The 23,738-nt window shown below is 39.8% G+C and overlaps 1 protein-coding gene across 1 annotated transcript; it reads left to right on the top strand.

The window, feature by feature from the left end:
- Positions 1-459: 459 nt before the first annotated feature.
- Positions 460-21,929, top strand: mccc1 (methylcrotonyl-CoA carboxylase subunit). Its single transcript, XM_085775070.1, has 19 exons — positions 460-722; positions 1,670-1,716; positions 3,392-3,531; positions 3,693-3,788; positions 4,545-4,666; positions 4,868-5,015; positions 5,692-5,813; positions 6,168-6,279; positions 7,191-7,272; positions 7,726-7,853; positions 7,965-8,148; positions 9,432-9,541; positions 9,704-9,920; positions 11,307-11,393; positions 14,134-14,183; positions 16,725-16,862; positions 18,074-18,181; positions 18,704-18,775; positions 19,962-21,929. The coding sequence occupies exons 1-19, from the start codon at positions 667-669 to the stop codon at positions 20,094-20,096; spliced, it is 2,154 nt and encodes a 717-aa protein (XP_085631196.1). The 5' UTR covers positions 460-666; the 3' UTR covers positions 20,097-21,929.
- The last annotated feature ends 1,809 nt before the right edge of the window (positions 21,930-23,738 follow it).

Raw genomic sequence — 23,738 nt, 5'->3', positions numbered from 1 at the left:
ATGACATTATACAAACATTAATTAAACAGCAGTGACGTACAGTGAGTGCGTAATAAATATCACACAAAAAGCAGAGGTTGACAAAATAAAATAAAGAAATACAATGTATCAGGATGCATAAAGATAAATTTGATCAATTAAGAAACAATAAATAAATAAATAGATGTGCTAAAATGGAGAAAAGAAAAAAAATATAAGTAGAAACATTTTATCTAGTAATATGGATCATCATATTTTCCATAATGTCTTGAAACAGATTAATAATATTAAAGCAAACAAAAAATAGTAAACAGCTCCACCAAAGATATTCAATATACTTTATTTATAATGTTTATAAACCGCCTTTGGCTCCATTAATGTCTCCCTCTGGTGGATGTCTGTCGTCACTGCAGCTCCATCCCCGCCTCCATAAATCCTCCTTTCCCATTGGCTGTCGCCGCTACGAGTCCTTAGAAGGGTCAAAATTAGTAATACAGACGTTAAAATGCGTGTTTTTCGGCATTTAATCGTGCGTGTGTGATATTTGAATGCAGCAAATATTGGTCTCCAATTGACGTTGATTAGTTATCCGTAGTTAAAGTAAAACCAGACCATTTAATAAGTTTTTAAATAAATTCTCCACTTCGCCTTTTCCTCGTCAGTGAGCTCAGTTAGCAGCTGGTAGCGATGGCTGCAGTCATCCTGAGTTTCCCCACTCTGCAGGGTCTGAGGATATTTACACAGTGAGTACATCAAATAGCGACATGTCTGCTCGGTTATTTTCATAACAATCTCTCACTTTATATATTAAAAAAAGTCTTCCACCACTGAGATATTTACCTTGTTGTTAAAAGTTTTCCCAACCGGACCGGTGTTGTCCCACGGCTGAGCTAACAGGATAAGATGCACTATCATAGCTATAATATTGTAAATTATCCACCGGTGGCCATGATTACTAATTATGGATAAAACACGGTATGTTTGAACTCTATGTCGATGTGTTTGTGAATGATTTTTTATTTTACACACCAGAGAAGAGAGGGTTCAGACCAGGACAAGGTTAAATAAAGGTAGCAGCGTGGCTAATGTTGCTGCAACAACATGCACACAGTCTGTAGCAGCAGACACTTATCAGCCAGCTCAGTTATCTATTCTAGATCTAGTGACTGTATCTGCCAAAACTACTTCTTAAAACCCACTTTTACAGACTTGCTTTTATGTGATGTCATCCTCTTTTTTTATCATCTATTTTTATCCCACAGTTTTACTCAGATGCTCTTATATTAGTGTTACTTTACACCTTCTTTTATTTTAATTCTTTTATCCCATCTTTTCTTATTGCTTCTCATCTTATCTCCGTTTAAAAAAAAAAATCAGATATATCCCCCTTGTTATTTATTTTTATCTAATTAACTGCATCCTGCATTTTAATTTGACTCCTCCTGGCCTCATTTTGTTGCTGTATTGCTTGGGCGATTCATCTAATTTGTGACTTGTCTCTTATATGTTGTTTTGTGAAGCACTTTGTTAACTTGCTTTTTTAAAGGTGCTCTATAAATAAAGTTATTATTATTATTTATTCATCATTTCATTTCAATTCAGCTCCGTTCATTTACTGTTTGTTCTGCACATCACAGTTGTGTGCTGCTGAGGTTGTTGACTCCTCTCTCTCTCCTCTGCTTCTGTCCAGAAAACTGTCATGGACCAAAAGAGGCGTGAGGCTCGTGTCAGGAGGAGGTGAGTTGGGGACATTCCTCCTATCATCATCATCAGCAGCAGCAGCAGCAATCATATCACCAGAGCAGAGACCCAGAAGATTAAAGGGATAGTTCACATGCAAAACCACTGATGCGCGGTCCCGTCAGGGGTAGTTTTTCATCAAGCAGTCTCTGTATTTACCTCAAAAACAACTCTGTCTGGTAACGCTCTGTTATTATCTCATAGTGTGGTGAATGTGCAGGTCACAACTTGTCCACCAGAGCGTTTTGTAGTTGTTGGATTGTGTATTTGATGAGTTTGATGAGGGAAACCAAGAAATCCCATTAGCCTCTGTAGCTCTGAGCAGCTCACGGCTCTGCTCTGCCATTCTAAAAATAGCTTGCACTGACAATTAAAGGTAACGAACCTACTGCTAAAACTATAGGGATTATGGCAATGGGCTAATTTGCCAAAATGTTGAACAATCCCTTTAAGAATATTATTGAAGAGACTTAGTTTAGTGTAAACACAATTCTCTTAAAGCTGTGTTATAGATTTATGTGTAGACTTGACACCTCAAAGAACAATATTGGTACAGATGCCTCTTTTTTTTTAATCCTTTTAAGAAATTTCTATTTTTGATTGTTATTAAATATGAACTTTTAGCTTTCATCATCTTTTATTATATGAATGAATTGAATTGAATGAATTTATATTTATTAACGTGTCATGCACCAATTAAGGCGCCCAGCCTATAAGGGCTTACAAGACACATCATCATCACATCCAGACACCAAACAAAATAAAATAATCAGAGCACAGACAAAACCAAACAAAAACAAAATAATTCACCTCTTCTTTTTGACCAGGCACTTTTCATGAAAGTAGCTATAGTCAAGACTTCTTTTCTGAAGAACCATTCCAACTTTACCTCCTCATCAACCCAAAACAACTCCGGTTTCACATTTTGCATTTTCTGAAACAAAAACTGCCTGGCTTCGTCATATAACGGACAATGAAACACAAAATGCAGTTCATCCTCAATTACATTTAAATTACATAATGTGCATAGTCTTTCATCCTCAGGTACTGAGTTAAACTTACCAACTTCTATTGCCAGAGGGAGAATCCCAGCCCTCAACTGGGCACATAAAGATCTCTTGGATCTATCCAATGGCAAAGTCACATAGGGTTCTGAACAATATACATTTTTCAATTGGCAATAGGTTCTGAGCTTTGGTTTAAACCAGATATCATTAGCCCATTTTTCTTTATACTCAAGAAATAACTTATGTTTCACAAAATTAACATTACAACGCAAACTATTAGTGAAAATATGTTGTTGATCAGCCTCGCTAAAAATAGCTTTTATGTCACGATACCAAGGATAGTTATATGTTTTATCCCAGTTAAAGACTTTTTTGGCTATTCTATCCTCTGGCATAGAAGACAAGCGATTCCAAAGCCTAAGCATTTCCCCTTTCTGTTTAATCAAACAGGGTTCCCAGCCCATGTCACCCTGGAGAGCCAGAGCAGGAGTAAATTTATGCACACCTAGAAAACAACGAATAGCTCGACTTTGAATAGCATTCATTTATACGTATTGTGTTGTCTGTTTCTTTGTTGTCGTGTGTATGGAGCTGAGTCTGTAGTAAAGTTTAACATTGAAAGAGCATTATCTTTACAGCTGTTAACACTGTGTCTTCTTGTGCAGGCGTGGGACGGATAGAGAAAGTGTTGATCGCCAATCGAGGAGAGATTGCGTGTCGCGTGATGCGCACGGCCAAGAAGATGGGCGTCCGCTCCGTGGCGGTGTACAGCGACGCAGACAGACACTCGATGCACGTGGCCATGGTGAGAAGAGTCGTCACTGTTTGTTTCCATCGTCACTCTGCAGCAGTTGTTACGCTTATTTTAATTATTGACACATTATTATTATTATTATTATTGTTCATTGTTTGTTCCTGGAGCTTGCATTAGGACCCAGTCTGTTTTTGTTTTATGTCGTTTCGCAGGCAGATGAAGCGTACCACATCGGGCCTCCGCCATCCCAGCAGAGTTACCTCTCTATGGAGAAAGTGTTGGAAGTGGCCAAGAAATCTGGATCACATGTGAGTTATCCCGCTAAAAGGAGATTAATGTGCACATACTTAATAATGTTCATAGGGATGTCACGGTTATAGTTTTTCTTGGAAAAAAAAAAAATCACGATTATTACGATTATTATATTAAATCATTTTACAACACAATGAATGTGTAAAATCAATTATAGTTGAAATATAGTTGCATTACTAATTATATAAGCAAAATATGTAAAGTATATCAATATAGGACCAATTATGAATCCGTCAGAGGAAATGTTTGAAGTATTAAATTTGAAGTTTAAAAAAAAATAAATAAAAAATGTCCTTACGCTTAAATTCCTACTTCAGTGTTACGTTGACTTATTGACATTAACAACATTAACCCAGTTACTGTGTATTTACCTTTACTTTTCCATTCAAAGCCGAGTAGGTATCCTGCAGGTGATGATTCATATCAGATGTATTTCCTCTTTTGGCCACTATTTTGCGAGCCGTCATCGACTTAATATGTTTGTTTGGAGGGAATAAGTTTCCTCTGCTAAATTTAACCACTTGCACACGTCTCTGTGACGTTTAATAGACAATTATTTAATCGTAAACGTTTAAAAACCTTTACGATTAAATAATTGTGGTGTTTAATACCGTGATTAATTGTGAAAACAAGTAATCGTGACATCCCTAAATGCTCAGATTTCTTCACTAACTATAAATAAATAAATAAATAAATAATTCACATTTTAAAATCATTATTACACCTGGTTTTCTGTGTGTTTGTGTGTGAAGGCGGTCCACCCCGGCTACGGCTTTCTGTCTGAGAACACAGAGTTTGCAGAAGCGTGTAAACAGGAAGGCATCATCTTCATTGGCCCTCCGTCGTCCGCCATTCGCGATATGGGCATTAAGAGGTGACACACACACACACACACACACACACACACACACACACACACACACACACACACACACACACACACACACACACACACACACATATTAAAACATATTTATAACATCTGGTCAGGACTTTGCGCCAACAGCTGTACAGAAACTTCAATAAAAGAATGTGCATGGTGACTAAACATTCATTGCTTTGTGTCCATCTTCAGCACATCCAAACACATCATGTCAGCTGCTGGCGTGCCAATCATTGGAGGTTACCATGGAGACGACCAATCAAATGAGAGGCTGCAATCAGAGGCTGCCCGCATCGGATACCCCGTGATGATTAAAGCGGTCCGCGGAGGAGGAGGAAAGGTGAGAGGACGTGGAAAAAGTCTAAATAACTTTAACTTAAAGTCCCACTCCCACGACCCTTTTTGGTCATTTTAAAACCAGCTCATTAGCCATGCACATTAGCAATGCACCTCTGGCAGGGGGGCGGAGACTGCGCTGCTCTGCACCCGCCCAGCCACCTCCTCGCACCCCACCCCCCGCTCGCTGACAGCTGGACATTGTACAATTACAGATTCAGCGCGTTTAGCGTAAAACTCCACACTGGGATTCGATCCCAGACTGGAACATAGTCCTTGCTCATGGTGCAAGCTGCTCTACCAGGTGAGCTATACCTGTTATACCTTGACAGCTACACTGAGCTGTCAAGCCTTTCACCTCTGAGCCAGATGCAGAGCGGGGCGGGAGCTTGTAGCACTAGTGCCCTCCCCTGGAGCTGTGACACGTCAGCTCCAGTCTCCCTGAAACGGCCAGTTTGCGTCTGCCATTGGTTCACAGCAGTTTGAAGGCAGAAAAACTCAGAAATGCAATTTTGCACTAACTTTTCTGCTGATAAGTGCTCTAACACAAGAAAAATGCCACAGGAACATGTGAAAAGCACGAAAAACACGATTTTCATGGGAGGGGGTCTTTAATAACTCTAGGAAACAAATTATAACCTTGTTTGTTGGCATTTGTGTGTGTGTGTTTGTGTGTTTAGGGGATGCGTATCGCACGCTCAGACTCAGACTTCTTGGAGCAGTTGGAGTCAGCGAGACGAGAGGCCAGAAAATCCTTCAACGACGACGTCATGCTGGTTGAGAAGTTTGTCGAGGATCCCAGGTAACAGTCACAACCACACACAGGTCTATATGTTGTCGTCGTTATTTATTTATTTATTTTCCTTTTACAATGCATTTTATAAAATAACACATGAACATGGGGTGTTTTCTGTTATAATAATACAATAAAACAGATAATAAAACAAGTACATCTTGATATAGAAATATACCTTTTGCATTGTTTCCAGATGTCTTAGATGTCTCAGATTGCTGAAGCCTCATTGAAAAAGTGTCATGCCAATGGGATGTCTGGCTTAAGCCATTTCTTTGTAATTGCGTTTCTTGTCGTCGTTATTTTCACCCATTGTGTCCTTCTCTCTCTCTCTCTCTGTCTCTTGTTGTGCGTCTCCTGCAGACACGTGGAGGTGCAGGTGTTTGGAGACATGCACGGTAACGCCGTCTACCTGTTTGAGAGAGACTGCAGCGTCCAGCGGAGACACCAGAAGATCATCGAGGAGGCGCCGGGGGTGAGAGCACCACGACCGCCACAGAGACGCATCGCTGAATTAAAACTGGCTTAGGAGGAATTTATTTTAAAAGTTGTCAATGATGTCAGAGCTTAAAGTCCACAGTCCACAACTTTTATTGATCCCAGAGGAAATTCAAGTATTCAGTAGCGCAGACATACATATACATATAATATAAGGGCATAGAAGAGCAATATATAGGCATAACACATAAAAGTAAGAAAAAATATACACTATATACATCCTTATGAAACTATGTGTATACATATGTTATGCAAAATATATTAAAATAGAATAAATAGAGAGGAAACTTAAATATGCATCATGTATAAAACTGTGCAAAGGAAGAAAGAACTGTGCAAATGTAGTTGTGCAAAGAATTGTTTGTTATTATTTTTTCCCATGTGTTGCACAGTCTTACAACATAATAACATAACCTGCACAGTCTGGCAACTACACATGTATAAAACCAATATTATAAACTTTATTGCTGTATTTATTATAATTTGTGCTCTAAATTCCTTTGGCTGATGTAATACCCTAAACTGAATAAAGGAATATCCTTATCTTTTATTATCTTATCGTAAAGTAGTCTAGTTTCTCTTGCAAACAAAAACACATGTAGAAAACCGGAAACTCATTTGGGATAATTTAGTGTTGGCAGTTACAGTGTAGGACAAATATTCCTGAACTGTACTAATCTGTAGGTGATTGGACTTGATGCACATTAAATTAAAGCTCTTAGTTGAGCTGTCGGTGAAAACTTAGGTGACTAAAAATGGAAAGGTTCAGCTCTGTTGGTGGAATTTAATACTGTATTTGTGTTAATTGAAGAAGATCTAGTAGCTATCTATTAGAGCTGTGATCACTTGTGGAGTGTTAACACTGTGTTTTCACTCTGTGTTTTCCAGCCTGGCATCAGTGCTGAGGTTCGCAGGAAACTGGGAGAAGCGGCGGTCAAAGCAGCCAAAGCTGTCAACTACGTCGGAGCAGGTACGACTCTCAGCCTCATATTATAGTTTTAAAATGTTCATTATTTTTTTTTTATGTTTATTTAGTTTTTCAGTTTGCTTTTTTTAAAAAATTCAGTTTAGTTTTAGTTAATTCAACAATAAGCAGTTTTAGTTTAGTTTTCATTTTTGAGGAATTGTCTCGTTTTTATTCAGTCTTAGTTTTAGTTTTTCAGGTTTTAGGAGAGAGACTGTGAGACCTCCTCTCCTTCCACACTTCCACTCCTCCTTTCCTACCACTCCTCCTCTCTTTCCACTCCTCCTCTCCTTCCACAGCTCCTCTCCTTCCACACCTCCTTTCCTTCCACTCCTCCTCTCCTTCCACTCCTCCTTTCCTTCCACACCTCCTCTCCTCTCCTTCCACACCTCCTTTCCTTCCACACCTCCATGTCCTTCCACACCTGATTATGAACACACTGTTTGTGTCTCTGTGTAGGTACGGTCGAGTTCATAATGGACGCCCAACACAACTTCTACTTCATGGAGATGAACACCCGGCTGCAGGTGGAGCATCCCGTGTCAGAGATGATCACTGGGACCGACCTGGTGGAGTGGCAGCTCCGGGTGAGAGGGGAGGGAGGGAGCGGGCGGAGGAGAAGAAGAAGGAAACTGATCTGAGATTGAACTGTTTTATTCTCCAGGAACTGTAATTCTGCTCTGTGAAACCTCCTGCAGGTGGCAGCAGGGGAGCGGCTGCCTCTCCTCCAGGATGACATCATCCTAGGGGGCCACTCGTTCGAGGCTCGGATCTACGCCGAGGACCCGAACAACGACTTCCTCCCGGGGGCGGGGCCTCTGCTGCACCTCTCCACCCCCCCGCCAGACCAACACACTCGCATAGAGACGGGAGTCAGAGAAGGTGAGAAGGTTTTTTTTTTTTTTTATATAAATGAAAATAAACAAATTATAATTGTTTTAAAAGCATGGATCAGATTTGTTAAAATGTACATTTTGTATTCATGTTGGTTTTATGTCATTTAAAACTACAATTGAACCATTTTTTGATTGATTGATTGATTGATTGATTGATTGATTGAAAACTTTATTGAACAACATTAGACAAGTGTTCAAGAGGATTAAAAACACATAAATAAAGCCCAAAGGCTTATTTCCATTGTGGTCCTATTTGATGGTAGACGGTACACATGGATTTAAAACAAGGAAGACAAACACACAACACATGGACTAAAAACATGGGAGAGAGACACTAAGGCACATAGACTACAATATTGAAGAGAAAGAACAAGATAGCATTTTAACAAAAGTCAGACTGAATGCTCTGAAAATGTCAAATGGTGTAACCACAAAAGAATGATAAATAATAAATGTTTGATCCACCTACGCTGGATTTAAGTGTACTTATAAAAAGTATACTTTCTTCTGGAAAAAAATCAATTGAGAGAGATTTTTTTTGCTGTTTCTATATTTGAATTTTAATACATTTTAGCAACACTGAGCAGGACAAAACCCTAAAACCACCCATTTTTTTCTAAATAATGTGACAGATTATATAAAATTTGTCAAGAAACACAGTGCTGCATTGCAAAAGTGAATTACATTTATTCCACATTTTATGAGTCCAGAATTATTTTCCTGTATAAAGTCAGATTTGTATGAAAAATACTGGTTACACCACTTGACACTGGATTGCATCACGGCATTGACCCATTCACGTGCATCCACTATACAGGTGCATCCCAATAAATTAGAAAGTCCATTTCCAGTAGTTCTAGCCAAACAGCCCTAAGCAAGTATTGAGTGTATATAGATGGACATACTTTTCAGAAGGCCAACATTTCCATATTAAAAATGCTTTTTTTTTTTTTATTGGTCTTTTGTAATATTCAAATTTTTTGAGTTTGAATTTTGTGTCCTTCATTAAATGTGAAGCCGTAATCATTACAATTAAGATAAATTAAATAAATGAAATGTAATGAATCTATATATTGTATTAGTTTCACTTTTTAAATTGAATTACTGACATAAATAAACTTTTCCATGATTTTTCTAATTTATTGAGATGCACCTGTAAAAACCACAAACGGTCAGTTAGTTACCACAATGCAAAAACACTGGTGAATTATCAATTTTGGGTGAATGGTCCCTTTTTAATAATGTGCGTTTGTGTTTGTGTGTTTTCAGGGGACGAGGTGTCGGCTCATTACGACCCAATGATCGCCAAACTGGTGGTGTGGGGAGAAGACCGATCAGCTGCCTTGAAGAAACTGCGGTACTGCTTACGACAGTATAATGTAAGAGACACACACACACACACACACACACACACACACACACACACACACACACACACACACACACACACACACACACACACACACACACACACACACTAATCCACACTAATGAATTAAAGTGAACTGAGTGTGTCTCTCTCTCTCTCTCTCTGTCCTCAGATCGTGGGACTCAACACCAACATCGACTTCCTGCTGAGTCTGTCCGGCCACCCGGAGTTCGAGGCTGGAAACGTGACGACCAGCTTCATCCCGCAGCACTACGCCGACCTCTTCCCCGCCGCCGCCGCCCCGTCCGGCGCCACGGTCTGCCAGGCGGCGCTGGGGCTGGTGCTGCAGGAGAGGAAGCACACGCAGGAGTTCACACAGGCCTCCACCGGTGAGGAGAGGAAAGGCTTTATTGAGAGAGATACTTTATTGATCCCTAGGGAAGTTTACAGCTTCTTTACCTGGAGAATAATCAATACTGAGTGTATATACAGCTCTGGAAATAATAAAGAGACCACTCCAAAATGTTCTTAAAGGGATAGGAGCAGAGCCGCGAGCTGCTCAGAGCTAAACTACGGAGGCTCATGGGATTTCTTGGTTTCCCTCATCAAAGTCATCAAATACACAATCCAACAACTCCAAAACGCTCTGGTGGACAAGTTGTGACCTGCACATTCACCACGCTATGAGATAATAACAGAACGTTACCAGACAGAGTTGTTTTAGAGGTAAATACAGATAGCCTGACTCTCGCCAGACCCTTGTAGTTCCGCAAAGTTACGCTGAGCTCCGCACAAGGGTCTGGGACTGCTCCATAGGCGATTCATTTCAGAAGGCGGGGCCTTGTAAAAAAATCTTGTATGTGATTGGATAAACCACTTGTCCGTTATCTTGAATGACGTGCTACTTCAGCCACTCACTGCGAGCCGCCATTGTTGTTTGACTCAAACAGTCGCTTCAGCGCTACGTCACACCTCAGAAAGTCCCGCCCGGCGATCCTGATTGGTTCATTATTTTTTGCTCCGGGGAAGAAGTTTGCATTGGCCTCGAGTCCAGACCCTTGTGTGAAGCTGAGCGTAGCGCCTCTGGCGTAGCTTTGCGGAACTACAAGGGTCTGGCGAGAGCCAGGCTAAAATACAGAGACTGCTTGCTGAAAAACTGTCCCTGAAAGCAACGTGCATCAGCTGTTTTGCATGAATTTACCTCTAATACAACTCTGTCTCATAACGTTCTGTTATTATCTACTGCTATGACTATAGGGATTATGGCAATGGGCCAATTTGCCAAAATGTTTAACTATCCCTTTAATAAATCAGCTTCTCTACATGTATGGCAGCCATTGACTCCAACACAAGCACACCTCACTCTTAGCTGATCACCTGAACCAAATCATAGTTTTTATGAGGAAGAAAGATTATAAATATATATAAAAAAACACTGCTGTGATTAAAAATTGGGATTATTCCACCAATTTTGAGTTTAAAATAGTTAGTGTTGTGTTGTTTTAAAATGAATATGAACTTGTTTTCTTTGCATTATACAAGGTCTGAAAACACCAGAATTTTTTTGTTATTTTGACCTGTTGCCATTTTCTGCAAATAAATGACAATATTTTTATTTCCAATTTGGGAGAAATTTTGTCAGTAGGTTAGAGAATGAAACAAAAGTGTTGGTTTTACTCAAACACAAACCTATGAATGATCATTTTGAAGTGGTCTCTTAGTTTTTCCCAAAGCTGTATATATATATATTGTGTGTGTGTGTGTGTGTGTTTCAGACCCGTTCTCCCCATTTGGCTCCAGCAGCGGCTGGAGGAGCAACATCGAGTTCAACAGAAACCTGACGCTTCAGCTCGGAGACAAAAGTAAGAACCAGTCGCACTGTTGTGTTTTGTCTCTGCCGCCCCCTGCTGCTCAGGAAGAGAAGGAGAAAAAAAAAAAACAAGGTTTCACAGCTCAAAGGGAGTTTAAAAAAAAAAAAACATCTCACAGGTGCGTCGTAGGCTCTAAACAAATGCATGTTTTTCATAAAATGATAGAATCAAAGTGAAAAATGCCCAGGGTGGGTTTTCAAATCCTAATGTGACAACTAAACAAAAAAGCCAAGGCACTCTTCTACAAATTTTTTTTAAAAAAGCCTGTATTAGGAGGCTGTTTCATGATGAAATTACCATTGCATCCTTCTCCTTAAAAGGCTTTCATGATTTTCATGAGTATCACTGTAGCATGAACTTTTTATAGGGATATTCTTGTCAAATATCCCTAACTTTTTGTGAGTAGTGTATACAGTATATGCTTCACCATTTCAGACACATGTGTTTTAGGTTTTAGGTTTTAGTATCGAGTAAATTGTTTATAATGTAATACTGCTCTGTTGTTTCATAGGCTGGCAATTAACATCTTGCTCAGGGACCGCAGTTGAGAATTAGCCACTTGGCTAACACTGGCACATTTATAATGGTGTCGATTTAATGTGCACCGTCCCTGTAAAAATAAATAAATAAAATAAAAAAAATGTTAATGTCGTCTTTAAAGACTTTCAGTTGAACAAACAAACATTTAAAACACTCAAACCAGTAAATATTGGACATTTTTACACAATAAAATAATTTAAATAGTAAAATGTTGCTGATTGATCTTGCATGCACTAGACCAGGGTTGCCAACTTTTGGTCCTGGGCTGGAGTGAGATTCTGTTGGTCTGTTAGCGGGGGGGGGGGGCTGTCTATAATAATAATAATAATAATAATAATAGTTATCTCTCTCTCTCTCTCTCTCTCACACACACACACACACACACACACACACACATTATACCTGCAAACTGAGTAGGCTAGAGGTGTAATAGGTGACAAAATATATCCCTCTAGGGGGGTCTGGGGGCACCCCCCCAGGAAAAAATGGTGATTTTAACATGTATTTGAAGCATTCTGGTGTACTCTGAGAAGAAAATAAAAGGAAAACACAACATTTGCTTCAGATAAGAGGGAAAAAAGCAGATCTGTGATTCCTATCATTGTATGGCTGGAGTGTATGAAACTGGTCTAGTGGGGAGCTCTGGCTTTTGGCCTGGACCAGCCTATTGACCCTATTAATATATGAAAGGACAGAACAGACACATCCTGTGATTTTCAGTCTTCTATTACAGCCTGATGATACAAGTCAGGTCCTGAAATGTGTGTTTCTCTTCTGTAATAAACATTCTACATACCCATTCGGAGTTTGCAGGTATGGCACACGTGCATGCATGCGCAGTTGCGCACAGACGTACACACACACACACACACACACACACACACACACACACACACACACACACACACACACACACACACACACCTGTTGCTGCGCTGTCTCTCTCTCCTCTGCTCTCTGGACTGAGCTGCCTGGCTGTACTTTTGTGCTACCCAGTCTGCATCTTGATTTTATAGTTTTCAACGGACTGGCCCAACCAGCCCGACCGCAGGCGTCAGTTCGAGCCGCGTTCAGTCTGAAAACATAACTCGGTCAGGTCAGGTTGTGTCTCGGGCTTCGCTCTCTCCCTCTTTTTTTTGGCCATCGGATTCGGACCAAGTCGGGTCCAGGCTTCAGCACCGTGCCGCTGTTGGTGTGTGTGGGGGGGGGGGGGGTCGCGGATCGACAACTCCCCGTCCTACTGTGCTGTGATCACAGGCTTGAGCAGCCGTCCAATCGACACGCGGATAAGCATCGCGCACACCAATCAGAGAGCCTATTGATGAGTGCCAAAGCTTGCTTTAAATTTTTTTTTTTTTTTTGCCGAATCGCTTGATTTTGGCGTGAGAATTGTTTGAGTGGCGTGAGAGCGTGAGACAGGACCTAAAAGCGTGTGACACACGCCAGATGCGTGAGAGTTGGCAACCCTGCACTAGACAAATCATTGACTCGTGATCATTTTGGCGCTAATTGAAGTGACAGGAGTGAAAAATGTGCGTCTGAGAGAGGATGATGACGAAGCCACTCGGCTCCTCCGCTCCTCCGTGGTCGTCACTCAGACAGGTGAACAACATTAATCATCTGGAAAGCCCGTTCTGCTTCAGCGAGTGTTTGGTTTTAGGTGAACAGACGACACATGTTGAAGCTCAGCAGCTTCGTCATCGTCTCAGCGTGTCTGACGTCCTGTCGAAAAAAACTTCCCTAAAACCTGAAAACGATGCAAAACAAAAAATATAAACACATCAGTCACAAACACAGAGAGCTGCACTAACCGGCTTATAAACAGTAAATATCTGTAACACACACAGATGTACATGGATTTCTGAGTGTTTTGAGTATATGTGAGGGGTAGGACGACGTTTAATTAGTGTTGCATTAGTTAGTTTAGTTTTAATAAGCAGATGAAGCAGCGTCGGGGGTTCGGCTCGTAACTGTGGATCCGTTTCGTTTAATGAGAGTTTGAATAATTAAGTTTGAGGCTGGTCGGGTCTGCGACAGTTTGTTAATGAACTCGTATTCATTATTCAACGTTTCTATTAAAAAAACGTAGCTGAGAGGCCAAAAATAAGTCGAGTGGCTGCTGCTGCTGCTGATCTGTGTTTCTTTACTTTCCTTACTTGTTTGCAAACCGTTTCTCATCTTGTGTCTGTAGAAGTCGACGTGGTCGTCAAGTACAACAAAGATGGCAGCTACGGTATCCAGGTGAGCTGGTTTTTCTTTTTGTACCGTGTCATTATTTACTTTATTATGTCAAGTTTGTTCAAGAAAATGAGCTCAACGTCACTTTATTTTGAAATTCCTTGGTAGCAATTAAAAGGCAAAGTAAACAGGGGAGACTGGGGACAGTTGCAACTGTTTTTTTTTTTACTTGAGACTATTTGGACTATCAAACTTAAACATATTAAACTTACACGTGTCTGCTAATGAGCCATTTAAAGTTGGTGACATGCGACACATCAATCACAATATTCATTTGGACGGAAGAATCCAGACGTTGCAACATATTAAACACACATTAAATTTCACTCATTAACTTTTGTTTTTTGTCTCAATAATCATATTATGCATTGTTTTACAATAATACAATAGTATTATTTATTTATTTAGTAATATTTATCAAATAACAGTCAGAGTTTGGTTTGCAGCAGAGTACATTACACAACTTGAGACAATGTGCAGATGTTACTGGTGATATTAAAACTCAATAGACAATACAAAATATTTTAATTAAACATGTATTCTACTATTAGATGAGTTATTCACTATATGACATGAAATAAATTTAACTTTTTTTGTCCCATAGAACAACAATAGTTGCTCAGTTATTTTTGGGAATCATTTTGTTTATCTTTAGCATCAGTCTCTCACAGTCTAATTGGCTGTTCTGTTGAATAACATTAATAAATTGTGCCTATTTTGAGCTAATAATGTTTAATTTTATACATTTATGTTTGCTTATGCACTTATTATGCATATTTAAAATAAATTCTTGAAATTCAGAAACAAAACTGTCGTGGTCTGGTTTGATATGGTTGCAACCGTCCCAGCCGTGACGAAATATCATGTGCCAGCTGGACACGGCAACTCATTTATCAAACTTGCGTAGAATCTGGTGCAGATTCTGGTGTTTGCAGTTTACTAAACATAGCCCAAGTGTTTGAGAAATAATAATTATTGCCGTGAACGCGACTTTATAACCGTCAGCACTGATGACACGGTTCGGCTGATGGAGGGATGTGAAACACTGGCCAAATCCCTGCTGACAGGTGACAAAAAAAACAAAAAAAACCCACCTCTGCTGTGGAGATGAGCTGCACCTGGACCGGTAGCTATCACACCGAGCGGCTCGTCTCCCTCCTCAGTCGGGGCTCTGGTGTCTGGCAGAGAAAGAGGCTGAGCAGCCGTTCATCACTCTGTTGCAGGATCACAGAAACTTCTGTCTGTGATCTAACAACACTGTAACAGATCTATCATTGACTGTTTCTGTTTACACAGCTGATTCATGAGCATCTGTCACATCGTGGTTTTTAATTCACCTCATTGCTCAAAATCGTGTCGAGTTAAAGCAGAAGTAAGCGATCCGGTCGTTTTGTCTAACTTCCTGTCAGCCGATGGAGTTAGCAGTCCCAGCCCTCGTCCCTACGTCACCACATTCACGCGCATCCCTTGGCTCATTGGATAAAGGTTGTAGGATACGATAAATGTTTTCTCCTCGGCTTACAGCAGAGCAGAGTGACTGACAGACCCGTGTTTCAGACCAAACACTCTATATAAGTGATTGCCGTCGGAAGATATAACTATTTAAGACTTATTTTAAAGCAGAAGTAAGTGATATATTTGTGTTAATATAAGTCTTAAATAGTTATATCTTCCGACAGCAATCACTTACATAGAGTGTTTGGACTGAAACACGGGTCTGTCAGTCACTCTGCTCTGCTCTGAGCCGAGGAGAAAACTTTCCTTGTATCCTACAGTTTTTATCCAATGAGGAGAGAGAACGGCATGCAGGGCTGTGTGTGCAGCCAAGGAATGCCGTGAATGTGGTGACGTAGCGACGAGGACTGTTATGGTGCGTTCAAGGAAACTCGTATTTTTCCGACCGTGAAGTGGTACCAGTTCGATCTGGTACGAGTTCACCGGTCGGAAGTTACGAGTGGCCGTTATAGTGACTTTCACCGGTAAAACAGGTCGGAAAAACACGAGGGGGTTGCCTGGAACGCTACAAAGTCGTAAGTTGTGACTTGAAGCTGTAATTTACGATTTCAAAAGCCTGCCTGGAACGCAGCATTAGCGAAAACGACCGGACCACTTACTTCTGCTTTAATAATCATTCTGACACAGCAGCACTCGTTCCTGCATGTTCTACGCTGGTTCAAATGTGCGTACACCTGGTCAGAGCTGCGTACCCTACGCTCACGTTCATATTGATAAATGTCGATTCTTGCGGTAGATTTGGCGTACACCCATCTTTTTTGGTGTGCGCACATTTGATAAATGAGGGCCAATGACACCGAGCCATGACAAAAATACAGCTCATTAAAAAAGCTACTTTCATACCTCTAAAACAAGTTTGTCTCAGTATGAGCAGGAGCAGAACCGTCCCCCGTCTCCCCTGCGAGATGATGATGATGATGATGATGATAATAACTGCATCAAAGTATTGATTTCACATTGATTGCATCACTTTGAAACGTGTGAATGAAGAGTTAACGAGCAGGCGAACCTGTGCTTCCTCTCCGTCAGGTTGGCGAGGAGTTGTTCCACGTGACCGGAGAGGTGGAGGTCGAGGACGGAGCTTCGTTCCTTCACTGCTCGGTCAACGGAGTGAAGTCTCGTCCCAAACTGGTGATCCTGGACAACGTGGTCCACCTGTTCTCCACGGTGGGTTTGATACACATATATGATATATACACACAGATAATGAAGCCGGTGAAGCAGAAATCATCTTCTCACGTCCATGTTTGATGTTTATAGCAACAAGAAAAATAATTTTATTTGTTAAAAGTGTGAACTTTGGCTGCGACTGATGTGTTTGATCCATTAAATACAGAAAAAAGTGAAAAAAGTGCATCTAAGTGTCTAAGTGAGTGGGAAATTAACTTTAAATGTCCTCTTTTTTCATTATCATGGTATACATTCTACACATGGTAGCACATATTAACATAATGAACACATTGTCACCATGAATGAAAAGGAGCAGGATGAAGAAAACTTATAGCACCTGCCCCTCTCTGTTGTTATAATTACATTGGCTTACTTCAACACCAATATCATACTCTATTTCAAAATATTAAAGATGATGAAACATAGTAGTGACAAGAAAACAAACAGAATATCATTGGACACCACTCGTCTATCTATCTTTTTCTCTTTCTCCTTCTTTTTTTGTAGACGCTTATCTTTTCTATTTTAAACATTTTGAGACATACTTGTACAACTTTTCAATTCCTTGCTTTGTGAATGCCATAGTTTTACACCAGCAACAGAAATACACGTTTGTTTTAAGCTTAGCCTTGCAAATGTATGTTTAAAATCAAGCTTCAGTCTGTCTGTCCCCTTCCTCCAGTTTGAACAAGTTCTGTAAATGTTCTGGTAATGATCCGTTCTTTGCTTTTAAACATTATTTTTAAGGTCTGAAATTCTATTATATCGGCTCTTAAACACAAATATATTCACTTTATTATCTCAAAACAGCAAATATACACATGTCAGAGGCTGGAGCCACAGAATATTTGGCACTTTAGTTATATAAAGTATATAAATGAATGAAATCTTTCTAAACGTTCAACATTAAACATCTTAACTGGTTGGATTTATGGGATTGTGGATGAAAGTCCATATTTATTTCTGTCTTTGAAGCTCAGCGGTTTTAAATCTGTGTTTATTTCTCCGTCACGTTTGTCAGCTGATTTTTTTTTTCCCCAAATGAGAGAATAAGTTGAAGCTACAAATTCACACTTTTCCCAGTCAGGTTGTTGCAGAGAAGTTTGTCTCCACCTGTCGCTGCACAAACTGTCTGAGGACCGAGACGAGTCATTAGACGAGTTATTGAACCGTCTGTTTCTTCTCCTTCTTCTCGTCCTCTGCTGCAGGAGGGAAGCTCCGAGGTGTCGGTGCCGGTGCCCAAGTACCTGGCCGGTGTGAGCGGCTCCGGGGCTCAGGGAGGAGCCGTGGCCCCCATGACTGGAACCATAGAGAAGGTGAACTGCTGTTTTATTTATTTTTGCCAAATTAGTGGTCGCACATGTTTTTTTTCTGGATGTTAGAGCCATTTCGTATGTTGCGGATAAGGTGATAAATAATTTAGATTTGTTGTATTTCTCCTGATTTCATATATTGAGGTTATAAGAATGCCTATTAGTTAATAATAACTGCTCTCTTCTTATTGGCTGAGACGTGTGTAACGTGATATGTGCGTATACTTTGGTTTAGTTGTGACTATGGAGACGAGGAGGGAACACTAGTTTTTGACCATGCTCATGATTATTGCCCCTTTTTGGGATATTTTTATTTCCTTCCACTGGTGGAAACAGACTTCCATAATTTCCCACAATTGTTTTTCATCCAAACTAAATAATAATAATAAAAAACCCTCAAAATTGTAATAATCGATCCCAGCTGCTTTTTAGCGTTTAAAAAATAAAATTATTGCATGTTTGTTTAATTAATGAATTTATTCCAGTACAAACAAACAAACAAACAACCTGGTGTGTTGCGTTCAGGTGCTGGTGAAGGTCGGAGATAAAGTGACTGCAGGAGATCCACTGATGGTCATGATCGCCATGAAGATGGAGGTGAGACCACACACACACACACACACACACACACACACACAGATGGACAGAGTACTCGACCCCAGTACTTGAGTAAGAGTACAAATACTACTGGTCAAAATTTACTCCGTTACAAGTAAAAGTAGCTCAGTCGACATGTTACTCGAGTAAGAGTAAAAAAGTACTTGCTTTGTATCCAAAAGTACATGCTTTTAAATTTACTTTAAGTAAAAATAAGAGTAAGAGTAAATTTTTTTTTTCACATCAATTAATAACTATATTTTTTTCTAAATGAATTTAAGGACCTTTTAACTCTTGTTTCTGAGAATGAACTCTTTGAAACCAGCTGCACTGATGTGCTGCTTTTAGGGGTTAGGGTTTCCTTCTTTGACAAACACAGCTCGTGTTCAGTAGTATTTTAGAAAAAAAAAAAAAGAGCAGACCTGAAAGTAACTTTTCAGCCTTCCTAGAAATTAACTCGAGTAAAAGTAAAAAATATTTGTTTTGGAAATGTATTCAAGTAAGAGTAATAAGTACCAAAGAAATCTAATACTCAAGTAAAGTACAAATCCTCTGGATATGTACTTAAAGCAGAAGTAAGCGGTCCGGTCGTTTTCGCTAATGCTGCGTTCCAGGCAGGCTTTTGAAACCGTAAATTACAGCTTCAAGTCACAACTTACGACTTTGTAGCGTTCCAGACAACCCACTCGTGTTTTTCCGACCTGTTTTACCTGTGAAAGTCACTATAACGGCCACTCGTAACTTCCGACCGGTGAACTCGTACCAGATCGAACTGGTACGACTTCACAGGTCGGAAAAATACGAGTTTCCTTGAACGCACCATAACAGTCCTCGTCGCTACGTCGCCACATTCACGGCGTCCCTTGGCTGCACACACAGCCCTGCATGCCGTTCTCTCTCCTCATTGGATAAAAACTGTAGGATACGATAAATGTTTTCTCCTCGGCTCAGAGCAGAGCAGAGTGACTGACAGACCCGTGTTTCGGTCCAAACACTCTATGTAAGTGATTGCTGTCGGAAGATATAACTATTTAAGACTTATATTAACACAAATATATCACTTACTTCTGCTTTAAGCACAGTACTCAAGTCCGTTACTGTCCACCACTGCGCACACACACACACACTCACACACACTCTCTCTCTCTCTCTCTCTCTCTCACTCTCGTCCGTCTCTCCCCTCCAGCACACGATCCGAGCGCCCAAGTCCGGCGTCATCAAGAAGGTTTTCTTCAGCGAGGGCTCTCAGGCCAACCGCCACGCCGCGCTGGTGGAGCTGCAGGAGGACGGAGAGGAGAACGGGGACGCCGCCAACCAGTGAACGCAACACCAACCACACACACACATAAACAGACAGACAGGTGGGAGAGGGGCGGAGCTAGTTGCTGTGACAACCAGATTAGATAGATATCTCATCGTATCGTGTGTCTGGGACGAACACCTTCTACCTGATTACCCAGAATGCATCTGGGGGTCAGACCTGTCGGACCTGAGTCACACACATCTGTACTGTACCTGTTGCCTTTCACACATCGGAGCGTTGCCTTCATGTTGACGTCTGTTTCTACCTTTTATTTCTTTCTTCTGTGTTTTTTTTTCTCCTCTTCTCTTTCTTCTGGGTTTTTGCCAAACTTTTCTTTTTTTCTTTTCTCTTCTCTCCGGTGTCGTGTTTCTTTCCCTTTTGTTTGTTTAGTTAAATGCACTTGGATGATGTCGATTGCCTGATGTTTTGTTTTCTCTGCACTGTGTGTGTGTAACTTCACTGTCTCTGTATAAACACACGTGAGACAAGATATCGAGCAGGTGAGAAGTTTAAACCGTCAGTGGATAAAGGAATAGTTACTGATAAATGTCTCACTTTAACAACCTTAAAATGTTCATCCTCTTCCTCACATGTTGCATTAGTTTCTTTGTGCTGCCTTCACTGTCACTGCTCATTGAAAAAAACAAAACACAAAACAGATTTCCACTACATTTCCTGCGTTAAAGGGATAATTCAACATTTTGGCAAATTGGTCCATTGCCATAATCCCTATAGTCATAGCAGTAGGTTCGTTACCTTTAATTGTTGGTGCAAGCTGTTTTTAGAATGGCGGAGCAGAGCCGCGAGCTGCTCAGAGCTACTCTATGGAGGCTAATGGGATTTCTTGGTTTCCCTCATCAAACTCATCAAATACACAATCCAACAACTCCAAAATGCTCTGGTGGACAAGTTGTGACCTGCACATTCACCGCGCTATGAGATAATAACAGAACGTTACTAGACAGAGTTGTTTTAGAGGTGAATGCAGAGACTGCTTGATGAAAAACTGTCCCTGAAGGCAACGCGCATCAGCTGTTTTGCATGAATTTACCTCTAAAACAACTCTTTAAGCTCTGAGCAGCTCACGGCTCTGCTCTGCCGTTCTCAAAATAGCTTGCACCGACAATTAAAGGTAACAAACCTACTGCTATGACTATAGGGATTATGGCAATGGGCCAATTTGCCCAGATGTTGAACTATCCCTTTAACCAATGAGCTGAAGGTGTGAACCCTCTCCTACCACGTGTATATACTGGAAAACTCTGCTTGTATTTAAACACGCATCGTTACTAAGGTTTAGACTGACACATGTTGAAGCTGTGTGGGTTTATTGAGCAGTGATGCTGAAAGAAAGAAAAAAGGTACATTTGGTATATTTTTATCAGGGGGAAAATGTTTTGTATTTGGGTTTAAACTCTGTAAAAGATAAAACAACGGTTGTTATTTAGAGAAACACTCCAGCGTGACTTCATCCACAACTTTATTCTGATAAAACTTTTTGAAGTCACATTTTTTTCCAGACCAGATTTGGCTCAAAATGAAATCGCCACTTTGGGGATGAAAAGTCGGTCAGCGGGAGCTTTCAGCAGACAGATGGTTGGTCAGTGTGTAAATCCTCCGTCATGTGAACTTGACCCGTTTCTGTCGATCCCTCTTGTTCTTTACTAACCGTGTGCTGCTCTGAGGCCTTGTCGACTAAAACTCATGTTTATTTCCTGGATTATTTTGTAGATACAGTAGCGGATGATTTTTATATATATATAAATATTAAAAAAAAGAAAAAAGATAATGATGATGATGGTGGTAGTGGACCGGGGAGATACTGTAATAAAATTTTGTTCAAAGTATAAACAGCCTCATGTCGTGTTTGTTGAACGTCTATTTTATTTTTTTAGGTGAAACAGACTGAAACAAGTTGTTACTGATCAATTCAGTGTGTGTGTGTGTGTGTGTGTGTGTTTTAATTAGAGACGTAAACAGCAGGTCAGACTGTGAGGTCGCCACATTCATCTGAAGTAAATGACCAGAGAAACGTCTTTTATCAAATTATTCAGAGCTGTGTGAAATAATTATGACTTTTTATATCATAGTTATTACAGAGTTTTTTCAATCATTATTTGGACTAAAAAGAAATCTCACAATTGGGACTTTTTATTTCATGTGGACTTGTGGTCATAATTTTCACTTTTTACGTCATGAATTTGACTTTTTATGTCTAATTATGAGTTTTTATCAGAATTTTTCATGACTCGCCTTAGCAATATTTTTATTTTCTTCCACTAGAGGAAACAGACTTCCATAGTTTCCAGTGTTTAATTGATAAAAAATGTGCATCACAGTTGTTTTTTCATTCAAACAAAATAAAAAAAACCTTCAAAGTTGAAATAGTACATTAACAAAAACAAACATGTTTTTTCTTTTTACCCAGTTGCTTTTTGTTACCTACTGCATGTTTGTTTAATTAATGAATTTATTCCACTTTTTTATCACAGTCCAGACAAACTTAACTCGTGTATGTTATTTTCTTACCCTTTGTTTGAACGAATCTTAAAATAGCTGAGTTAGTCACATGAACTCTGTAGATTTAACATGGTCGTTACACAAGTTAATTGGATCAGTTGATTACTTCCTGCTCTCACTGATATAAAGTCCTAATTGTTTTCTTTCCCTCATTAACCACACCGAGATTCATTCATTAATTTATTTATCAGTCGTGAGCTGTTTTTTTTTCTTCCTGTTGTTTTGTTTAGTTTTGATCATTTCACTCAGAGATAGACTGAGTACTCAACCCCAGTACTTGAGTAAGAGTACAAATACTACTGGTCGAAATTTACTCTGTTACAAGTAAAAGTAGCTCAGTCGACATGTTACTCAAGTAAGAGTAAAAAAGTACTTGCTTTTAAAGGTACTTTAAGTAAAAGTAAGAGTAAATGTCTCATTTTTCACACCAATGAATTACTATTTTTTTTCTAAATGAATTTAAGGAGCTTTTAACTCTTGTTTGTGAGAATGAACTCTTTGAGACCACCTGCACTGATGTGCTGCTTTTAGGGGTTCGAGTTAGGGTTTCCTTCTTTGACAAACACAGCTCGTGTTCAGTAGTATTTTAGGGGAAAAAAAGAGCAGACTTGAAAGTAATGAGTATTTTTCAGCCTTCCTAGAAATTAACTCGAGTAAAAGTAAACATATTTGTCTTGGAAATGTATTCAAGTAAGAGTAATAAGTACCAAAGAAATCTAATACTCAAGTAAAGTACAAATCCTCTGGATATGTACTTAACCCTTAGATGCATAAGTGGGGTCAAAAATGACCCCATGCGTTGTTATTCTTCAAAATCTTTAAAATTAAAAGTAATTATAATTTCATATTCCAGGTATTCCTCATAAAACATGTTTGTGACATGAGGCCATTTGTATTTTTTAAAAATATTTCATTAATTTTAAGAAATTTCAGTTTTTGTATCACTACCCCACTCTTCCATAAGCGGGGTCAAAAATGACCCCAAGCATTTCCTATGGAATTTCCAAGGAACCTTTGATTCTTATCAACACTGACTGTCAGTATACTGTTACTGTCCCACTTACACATCTGATGTTAGCAGTCTCACCACCCAGGAGGTCATTTTTACACAGCAACATACATGTAAGTATTATCTTTATT

The sequence above is a fragment of the Trachurus japonicus genome, chromosome 4 (genome assembly GCF_045865225.1).
Source record: "Trachurus japonicus isolate A0001 chromosome 4, Traja_1.0".
In the NCBI taxonomy this organism is placed as follows: domain Eukaryota; kingdom Metazoa; phylum Chordata; class Actinopteri; order Carangiformes; family Carangidae; genus Trachurus; species Trachurus japonicus.
This window is presented reverse-complemented; position numbering and strand designations above follow the sequence as displayed.